Consider the following 11,144-nt stretch of genomic DNA (forward strand, 5'->3'; position numbering starts at 1 on the left):
CAGTGAGGAACAGGCAGGTTCCCTGGTGTCAAAAGCGAGACTCCAGATTCAGAGTCAGCAAGACCAGCCTAACTAACAAGAAGCACCAAGGTGGAGTTTGTTAAAAGGTCTACCTAAGAGAGTAGTCCAGGAATCACAGGTATCAAGTCCTTGAGGCCTTTAGATAAAACCTGAGCCTTGAACCTTGGCAGGGCAGAGATACTACCGTGGCTGTAAAGTGTGGACGTACTTTTATCCTCTGGAGTCCTGGTCATTTTTGTTCAGTACAAATGGTGAGTCAGAGATTTTGAAACAGCGAAGAAGAGCCAAGCTCTAAGGAAAACTCAAATGGTCTATTTTATCCTGTTCTGTTTCCAGTTTTAGAATGAATACACTTCTGCTAGCTCAGCGTTTGAGCCCCCTTGAGCAGAAAGAGTTAATCCATTTGGAATTCCGTGGGAAGCTGGGTTGGTTAGGCTGTGGGGGAAAAAAAAACCCCACCAGCATTTAGCTCATTGAAACAGAGAAGGGGCCTGTGGGTCACTGTTGTTCAGCACCAAGACTAGGAAATGGTTTATTGTACAACATTCAATAAGCATTTTCTCTGAAGGAAGTGGGCTGTAAATGTGTCAAATGACAGTTATGGATTGGTCTCTGGGGAGAGGAGATGTGTTGAATTGCTTTACTTGATAAATTGACTTAGGAATTAAATGAAAACTTCTATTCTGAATCACATGGACCTAGTGCAGTTCTTAATTCTATTCCAATAATGCTCTATTGAGAATGGTATTCCTTAATATTTGTGTGGTTCTTTATGAATTTTCCAAGGTATGTTTATACTTATCATTCCTGAATTTCTTGTTGCTTGTGTTGAATTGAACCAAATTTGGCCTGAGAATGACTCTATACTTTGATTCCTTATTTAACAACTGCAACCTAACTTAGTACAGAAACTAACTGAAAGCCAACTTTAGGAGTATACTTTTGTAACAAATAGCTGAGTCTTGGCCCATCACAGCAGCTAAGCTCCAATCAATCACTGATCAGACCTTATTCAAACAGGGCAAACACCAAGCTATAACCAATCAAGCTGTTTCTGTGCCTCACTTCCATTTTCATAAATGCTGCCCGCCCATGTTGTAAAGGGGAACTCTCTGAACCTCTTCTGGCTCTGAGGGTTGCCCAATTTGTGAATAGTTCTTTGCTCAGTTAAATTCTGCTGAATTTAATTTGCCTCAAGTTTTTATTTGAATACATGGGAAGAGCAAAGCATTATTATTCCCTCTCCCTTTAAAACAAATTTTTTTATAGATGGGGTTTGCTCTGTTGCCCAAGCTGGAGTGCAGTGGCATGATCATAGTTCACTGTAACCTTGAATTTCTGGGTTTAAGTGATCCTCCTACCTCACCCTCACAAGTATCTGGGACTATAGGCTCATGCCAGCATGCCCCTCTCCCTTTCATTTTAGATGAAAGAGCAGTGGTACAGGCCAGGCACAGTGGCTCACGCCTGTAATCCCAGCACTTTGGGAAGCCAAGGAGGGTGGATCGCCTGAGGTCAGGAGTTCGAGACCAGCCTGGCCAACATGGTGAGACTCTGTTTCTATTAAAAATACAAAAATTAGCCAGTTGTGTTAGTGCATGCCTGTAGTCCCAGCCACTCAGGAGGCTGAGGCAGGAGAATCGCCTGAACCAGGGAGGTGGAGGTTGCAGTGAGCTGAGATCATGCCACTGCACTCCAGCTTGGGCAACAGAGTGAGAATCCATCTCAAAGAAAAAAAAAAGCAGTGGTACAGATAGAAGAATGAATTATCAACATGACCAGCGTGAGGCTGTTATGAACAGTAATAATAATAAGAAGAATAACAAATAATTTGTTGAGCACCTCATACTCAGTGCCAAGCATTGGGCTAAGCACCCGATAAATACTATCTCATTTAATTGTCATCTCAGTTCTATGATATAGGTACAATTATGATCTCCATTTGAATAAGAGAAAAAAACTGAGGTTTACAATGGTAAACATTTACCTCTACAAAGGTTTACTCAAGGCCCCACAAGCAGGAAATGACAGAGCTGGGATTTGAGACCCTGCAGTCTAGTTTCAGACTCATACTTCCAACCAGTGTGCTCTAGCTTCCCTTTCCCTCTTTCCTCCTGCTCCTATTTAGCCCCCTCTCTACTGTGTCCCACCTGGTAGTTTAGCAAGCACCACCTGATTCCAAGAAAGTTGGGTAACATAGAGCTGTTGAGCATAAATGATAATGGGTGTAAAGTCCAAGACATGGCAGTTAGCACATTGTAGGTGCTCAAAACAAATGCTAACCAGTATGTAAATGTATGGAAAACAATGTTACTTTTCTTAGCATCAGGATTCCTTTTAGGGAGAGGATTCTAGGTCATTGGAAGGAAACTTTGATCATTGGTTTAGGGGTTAGGAGACTATGTCCAACTGGCAATTAAGTGACCCTACTTCATTCTATGGAAGATGGCCCCACTTACTTTTGGGGCTTTATTTGCTGAAAGGGGTGTGCAAGTTTTCAGTTAACTTAATTCCTTCAGATCGTAGGAAGGAAATTGAGGGAAAGGAGAATCTAAGTACCACTGGGAAGAGAGAATTTGGAGAGAAGGGAGCAGAAATATCTAAAAGGGGATTTCTATTAAATATTTTGCTGTGTTGCATGGAAAATAGACTCTGTCCTGCATCTCCTACAAATCTACAATGTAGTCCTCAATGCTCATTGATGATTTGTGGAAGATATGTTCTTTCTGAAGAAGTGAAGTTTCCTAGTTTGAGGAAGGTGCAGGAAGTGAGAGGTTACAATTTCATTGTGTAAAGAGCTGACAAGTGCCTGGTACAAGATCAAGCATGGAGCAGGCATTGAAGAAAACCAAAATTACTCTCTCTATTATCATAACCAATGGTACCTTGATTTCTAACAGAATAATAGGAGACACAACAAAAGAGCGGAAACACTGGTTCTGCTGTTCGTTAATCAATTCATTATTCAATCATAAGACTGAGGCAAACATTGCTGCCCCTAGGGATGAGAAAGACCAAGAAGTAGATGTTGGTTCTCACTTGATGTTTGAAGCATATCATAACTCATGCTAAAACCTGAAGAACAAATTAGATGACACCTTACCATTTACTGCTTCCCTAATTAAGCTTTGATACCTTACAGCAGAGTTTGTCTGCAATTATATTTCAATTTTAAACATATATATGTATACATTATAGCATACATATATATGTGTATGTTACAGCACCAAATAGTGACATATATCCATACGTATATGTATATCTTCATGTATACATACACACACACACACACACACATATGTATATGTCATCTAATGGCTGGTCAAACAGCATGGAAGAATGAGCACCCTTACCAGCCAGTGAGAGTATTTGTTGCTGTTTCTTTTTAGTCTAATCCTCATATAGTACTTATTATGAGTCAGGTATGCTTTATTTGTATTGATCTATTTAATCCTCAAAATAACTCTATGAGGTAGATGCTATTATCCTCCCCACTTTACTCATGAGAAAACCGAAGCACAAAAAGATTAAAAATTTGCCCAAGGTTACACAGTTGGCCAACAGACAGATGAGCCTGTTAACAGCAAGTCTCTGTTCTTGAGGGATGTTCTGGGAGTGCCACCAAAATGCCAAGAAGAAGTATTAAGCAGGATGACGAAATTCATACATTTTTCCCAGCCTCAAGGCATCTCCCAGGAAATGGCTGAGGAAGGAGAGGATAAAGATAGGCAGACAATTGTGGGTTGAGTGAAAATCCCTTTACAATGGCCAGCATAAGCCTTACTGTAGCCTCAGAGGAGGGGCCAACAATCCAATGTACAGTAGCTAAAAGAAAAACAATTGTCAGAGGCATGTCACGACTTCAAGGAATTTGAAGAAAAAAAATGAGGGCATGCAGGTGCAGGACGTCTGGAACACCAATTCAAAGGTACTATGCTAGAACCACCGGGAACAAATGCTTATTCGGTTTTCACTGTCATTTCCAGGAACCCATTCCCCAGACCCCAAAGGGACACATGTAATGTGCCCTTTTCAACTTGAGTGGCACAATAAAGCAGCCAACAGGATTTGCAGGGACATGCCCTATTCCTCCCAGCTCCAACACCCACAGCAGCAGAGATAGGGAATTCTGCATAGAGAACCCCAGTCCAGGTCACAAGAGTAACCTGCTGTATGAAAACAGACTACTTGTTGACAATGTCCTGAGCTCACACTGATGGACATGCTTAACCTGCACTGTCCTTCTCCAAGGACGTATTTCTCCTGGGAGAACATGACATCTTTATTCTGACAGAATGTCCTGAGTGGGAGATGAAGACAAACTAGAGTCCTCTGGCTGCGGCTTGTTTGAAACTAACTGCCTGTTCATTTGAACAAGAAGTCCAATTCTTTTTTCCCTTGAACCAATGATGTAAGGATTTTCCATAATTTGAACATCATTTTATCATTTAACAGACACACAAGCTTATCCCTCTCCTGATCTATGTGTGAAGATCCTCTTGAGATCCTTTAAGGATGTATAGAAAAGATACATATTTTATGTGTGATCTAAGTTTGAACCCAGAAGGATATCAAAAAATGAAATGGTAGAAAAATGGCAACAACATCACTATCATTTAGTTGATGTATTTCTATGCTAACCAACTGAACTGAATTTGGAATAGACACAGAGTTCAAAGAAAGAGCAGATCTAGCTATCCAGTCTGCACTACTCATAAAAATATGACTCTGGAAATAGGGCCAGTGCTTTCTGGGCACCACTAAGGAGAACTGGCTGCATGACCCTGGGCTTTTCTGAATAAGTTTCCTAATATATGATATTGAGGATAGTACTATTGAGTTAGCAGCACTATTCTAATTACTATTCTTGCAGTGTGATCCACATGCATGGCATCTTATCTGAACTTCTCTTGTGCCATAATCATTTTACTTTTATAATGATTAGTGGTTTTGTATGCATCGTCTCCTGTTTAGACCAAAATAACCTAATAGCTTCATAGTTTACAGAGGTGTTCATGCACATTAAATCAACTGATCCTCATAGCAATCCTGGTAGATAGGACAAGTAAACACATTATTTCATTTTAGAAACAAGGACACGAAGCCAAAGGAGATTTCAATAATTTTCCTAAGCTCATGCAGCTAGAATGTGGTATAAAAGAACACAAGTCTGGTACTTCTGACTTATAGAAGCCAAGTCCCCAGGTCAAATGCTGGCTAAATAGGAAGGGCATAGACTTTCACTAACATAGGACCTTTATTTCATCCTTGATCCATTTCCTTTTCCACCCCCACTCCCAGGGCCTAGCGCCATTCTTCATGAATATTAGGCTCTTCGCAGATATTTGCTGAATTCATTCACTCATCCACTTATTCATTCATTCATTCAATTATTTACTGAATATCTATATGCCAGGCACTCTGTTTGGTGCTAAGATACTATGACCAAAAAAGACTGACTTGATTGTGCCTTCAAAGGAGCTTATAATGTAGTGGGAGAAAGAAAAAGGGAAGGAAGGGAGGGGTGGAGAGAGAAAAGAAGGAAGGAAGAAAGGGAGGGAGAGAGATAAACTGGTCATAAATAAATATTATTTATTTTTTAATCTGGATAAAATACAAACAGTTTGGTCCAGCCTGGGTAACTCTCCTTAGTGGTGCCTAGAAAGTACTTAGCCTCCCGCTCAGAGTAGTATTTTTATTAATACTGCAAAGATTTCCTAAAGGTGGCTGTTGCAGGGTTTCTGGATTGCTGGGGAGGAAATGTGAAAGTGTGTCCAGCGTGGCTGGAGAAGGTCACGTAATGAATTGCAGTGAAATCATGGGAAGCTTGCTAGCTTCGTCTTCTGTTCCTTCTCTTTGTCTAGATGAGAGAAGTGTTTATTTAGGAATGTTCTCTCTGCCCTTGACTTAGAAACAAGTCATAAATTTTATAATTCCCATAGAAGCCTTTAACTTTTTGTGTATTTTCTCTTTGCTACAAACTGATGGACACTCTCTGAAAATCAGCCCTGAATTCACACCACGGCTTCCAATGCATTTCAGTTACATAACATTTAACAATTCTGAATCATAATTTTTTGGCACAGTGATTTCATCCAATAGCAAGGGAAGGGAAACAACATGTTTGAGCTACTGCCTTACAGCAGATTCTCTACCTTCTACTGTTTTATCCTTAGTCCAGGACATAGCAGCCCTCAGTAAATAAATGTTTAATGAATAAATGATGTTAGGGCAATAGCGTGACTCTACTTATTTTACTTAAATTACTCAAGGTATACCCATTAGAAAATTACTTTCCTACATACCATGAAAATATTTGTAAAAGAACAAAATCAACATCCTCTTCATGCAGAATGTGCTTTTAAAAGTAATGAGTTTTAGTCTTTTGTTAAAAAATTCAGTCTTTTTAAAAATATTTGTCAGATAATAGACACTGATAAAAATTCATTTCTTCCAAGGCATGTTCATTATGGCATATTTATAAACCTGATTGCATAACCAGTAGACAGAAAAATAGCAAAGTATACATCTTCTAAGAATTCAGTGCTTGAGTAGCATGAATAATTTCAGAACCCAAACCATGTTACAGATAAATAACTCATGCTGTTAACACTTCTCCAGTGATGGCGTATAAACCAACAGAGGTGACGATAAGCAGGAAAAAAAATGCAACAGTTTTGCAATCCTTTGTAATGTCATATTTCTATTTCTACTGCATCCATTTGGGAAAAAATTATATTCATCAATACTGGAAATTAGTTACTCTTGTTAAGGTAAATCATATGATAAAATTCTTAAATAATTTTGCTGAATAAAGGAAATAATGACAAACAAACACCAAAAGACGTAAGTTTGTTTCTTGGCCAAGTTTGTAAGAAAAAGTTTACAGGTAGGACTTAAGAAAAAAAGATTACTTAGTTCTGGAATCCTTATGTCTTGACTTATTCTCTCAGTTTCTTAAATATTTGGGGGGGAATCAGAAACTTCTTTCAGAGTTGGAAACCCTCTCCGTGGAAGAATGTACATCTGGACAGAATTTTTAAATTTTTGTTATTTTTAGTTTTTTGTGTACATAGTAGGCATATCTTTTTATGGGGTGTATGAGGTGTTTTGACACAGGGATGCAATGTGAAATAAGCACATCACGGAGAATAGGGTATGCATCCCCTCAGGCATTTATCCTTTGAGTTATAAATAATCGAATTACACTCTTTAAGTTATTTTAAAATGTGCAATTAAGTTATTGTTGACTATAGTCACTCTGTTATGCTAATTTGCATATAATCTCACATGGTTAAATCACATTCGAGCCTTTGATGTCCAGGTTCACTCCTTTCTATAGGACAGCAACAACAAAGCTAACAGGAGAGAAAGGAAGTCGCCCATGTGAGCTCATGAAAACTCACCCAGTTTCAGCTTCAGGTTCTCACCAGCTGCTACCATCCAACACGACCTTTCATTTTTGAGACTCCAAAAATACCTCAAGTTTCCAAATGAAAAACTTTAACAAATTATTTCCAAGAGTTCCTACAAAATATTGCTGTGGGAACTGTCTCCAAGACGGCCCCATTTGGCAAACAGGCTTCAGCATGCCTGAGTGTGCCATGGGTGAATAATAGTGCCAGCTCTTGTTTGTTGTGTGTGTATAATATGCCAGGCACTTGCAAAACACTTTACCTTAAGAGGCAGGTTCTATTTGCATTTTACAGAGGAAGAAACTGAGGCTTAAAATGTCATATGACTCGCCTGTGGTCATACAACCTGGACATTCAGATCGATCCAAGTATTCTAACTCCACTAGCAGCCATGAGTACAGGCTGCCTGGAGGGATGGAGATGGGGTGCCACTTGTAGAGACTGTGGACTGAAGGTGAAAGGACACCCTTGATGAATACTGTTTTGGGATGAGGCATGCAATCTTTTTTTAAAAAATAGCCACATTTAGATATAATTCACATACTATAAAATTCATCCATTTAAAGTATATAACTCAGTGTTTTTTAGTTCTTTCACAAATATGAACAACTATCATGACAGTCAATGTTAGAACATTTTCATCACCTCAAATAAAACCTGTCATCTCTCTGTTCCCAGCCCTAAGAAACCATGAACCTACTTTCTGCCTCTGTAGATTTTACTATTCTGGACATCTATATGAAAAGAATTACATAATATATGTACTTTTTGTGACTGGCTTCTGTCACTTTGCATAATGTTTTCAAGGTTTATCCAAGTTGTAGCATGTATCAGTACTCTGTTCCTTTTCATAGTTGAATCATATTCCACTGTATGGATATACCACATTATGTTTATTTATGAGTCCATCGATGGATACTTGAGTCAATTCTGCCTTTTGGCTATTGTGAACAATGCTATTATAAACATTCAAGTTTATGTATGAATGTACGCTTTTATTCCTCTTTGGGTATATACGTAGGATGAGAATTGCTGGGTCATATGGTAACTCCGTGTTTAATCATTTGAAGAACTGCCAGACTGCTTTCTAAAATAGCTGCACCATTTCATATTTCCATTAGCAGTTTCTGAGGCTTCCTATTTCTGCATGAGGCATGCAATCTTTGTCATGTTGTACCTTACTTAATGACTTCCTGGGTTGGGTGGGCTATGATGCATTCCCCTCATGCCTCTTGGGTTGAAAACTGACAATCTTCTTTTGGAGGGGATTTAATTTTTTATTTTTGTGGGTACATGGTGGGTGCATATATTTCTGGGTTATATGATATAGTTTAATACAGGCATTCAACGCATAATAATCACATCTGGGTGAATGGGGTATACATCACCTCAAACATTTATCCTTTGTTTCAATGCAATTATGCTCTATTAGTATTTAAAATGAATGAAAACTGACAATCTTAATACTGAATTCTCTCCCTTTTTCAGTCTGTCAGAACCTTAATATTGTTTTAATGGCACTTTTTGTGCTTGGTTTCCTTTTAGGTTCTTTGGTGATGTTAAAACTCACACACAAAAAAAGTTCACATATAGACACAAGCAACACACACTGATTCTTAGTTGTCAGTCACTGACACAAAGACTGAGGCTTTGATGAGCATCCACAAATTTTGTCTGCCATCTCCAACCAGCAAATACTGATTTAGAACCCACAAGTATAAGTGAATTGCATTCTTGTAAAACTAATGGTTCCTAAAGCATTTATTTATACATACTCCTGTTTGATTCTCTCTGTTTAGTGTAAAAGGTTTTGACATTGGATTTTCACAGCTCAAATGTAAAAGTGAAAACAACATTCAGCATTTGCTTTTGGGGTTTTGTACCCTCTGATCTGCTTCATTCTACTTCCTTTCTACCTGATATAAATCTTTCCCTTTTTAAAATCTTTATACTTCAGAGAAACACTCTTTTCTCATAGGGATTCCAAAATCCAAATTGTGGTCCCTCGTCAGCAGCATTGAGCTCCTAACAATACCTGGAGGGAATATTACAAGTCCCTTTGCACTGGTGCCAAGCCTCAAATTTGTCTGCTTTCTGTATTCATACTGAAGTGAACATAAAGCCATAGGCTGATGCCACATCAGGCTGTGCTGTCGGTGAAACCCCTAAAGAAGTATACCAACAAGATACAACAGAGCAATAAAATCAGGCTTGGTCTTTTCTCCAACAATAATTTTAAAACCTCTGGGTAGCTGGTTCTCTTCTGCTGCCTTTTTTTCTCCCCAATTAAGAAATGTATTTTTGCACCTACACTCTTAACGTTTTACTTTTATTGTCTTTGCTTTTTTAAATAATCTATTGTGTGTTTGCATTTTTTAAATCACTTTGGTCCATTCAATAAATGTTTATTGAAGAAGAAATGTTATTTTGGTCCATTCAATAAATGTTTATGCTTTACAACTTGAGCATCCAGGGGGAACAAAATAGACACTGACCTTGTCCTCATGGAGTTTATATTCCAAGTTCTCTGGTAGAATCCATGTGCTTTAAATGCTGCTATTGCCAGAGAGGTTGTATCTATATATGTTGTGGCTGGACAAACTTATGTCTCTCCTATCTCTGTCCTTTATTTACAAACCACTTCTTTGTTGTCTGATATATGTAAAGGCTATTCCATTACGAAGACCACATGGGGAACTTTCTCTCTTGCCCTTTGCGGTTTTAGTTTCTTTTCCCGCCCATTGAGCATAGAGATGCTAATCACATAACATCAATTTATATTCATATTTTCTCACACAATTATATTTTGGTTTGTTTATTTATACCTTTTTTGCAAAAGGAATTTGGTAGTTTTCAAAGACAAAATAAAATATGTTTAAATCATTTCATTAGTCCATTCTCACACTGCTATAAAGAACTACCTGAGACTGGATCATTCATGAAGAAAAAGGTTTAATTGACTCACAGTTCTGCAGGCTGTACAGGGAGCATAGCTGGGATGCTTCCGAAAACTTACCATCATGGAGGAAGGCAATGGGGAAGCAAGCACGTCTCTTACCATGGTGGAGCAGGAGAGAGAGAGAGAGCGAAGGGGGAAGTGCTACACACTTTCAAACAACTAGATCTCGTGAGAACTCACTATCATGAGAACAGCAAGGGGAAAACCCACCCCCATAATACAATCATCTCCCACCAGGTCTGTCTCCCAACATTGGGAATTACAATTTGACATGAAATTTGGGTGAGGACACAGAGCCAAACCATATCAATCATTAACATCAAATAAAACACAGCAGTCAGATACTAACCCAGGGCTTAGGAAATTTGCAAACACTGATCACAGAACTTTTCTCCCAGTTCCCATTAGTATGACGACATCATCAAAAAAATTTTTAGAAGCCCTTGAAGCACCAAACCCTTTGCCTGGTCCTAATCTTTATGGAAATCTTTTTTTTATTTTTCTTTTTTCTGTATTATTTCTTTCTCCCTCTCTTCTTTGGCATGCTTGATAGTTTCTCAGAAGCTCCTCAACAAAAGAGACTTTCCCTGATCTTTTGGGAACATTCCCATATTCTTCTTTAGGACCCTTCTCATTTTAATCAGTTTTTGTAGCCTATGATAGACACTGCATATTTTCAGTCACATTCGGTATCTAATATTTTCGGTGGAAAGAGCCAAGCTTTGGGGTCATAGAGAACTGGGTTCGAT

At 38.5% G+C, this 11,144-nt stretch overlaps 1 protein-coding gene across 1 annotated transcript in view; it reads right to left on the minus strand.

Annotated features, from left to right (window-relative positions):
- PCTP (phosphatidylcholine transfer protein) overlaps positions 1–10,515 on the minus strand; it is a 204,314-nt gene extending 193,799 nt beyond the window's left edge. The window contains exon 1 of the mRNA XM_054457196.2: positions 10,453–10,515. Within this exon, the coding sequence (XP_054313171.1) occupies positions 10,453–10,497 (45 nt within the window). The 5' untranslated portion in view covers positions 10,498–10,515. The remainder of the gene's footprint in view (positions 1–10,452) is intronic.
- Positions 10,516–11,144: the final 629 nt, after the last annotated feature.

The sequence above is a fragment of the Pongo pygmaeus genome, chromosome 19 (genome assembly GCF_028885625.2).
Source record: "Pongo pygmaeus isolate AG05252 chromosome 19, NHGRI_mPonPyg2-v2.0_pri, whole genome shotgun sequence".
Lineage (NCBI taxonomy): Eukaryota > Metazoa > Chordata > Mammalia > Primates > Hominidae > Pongo > Pongo pygmaeus.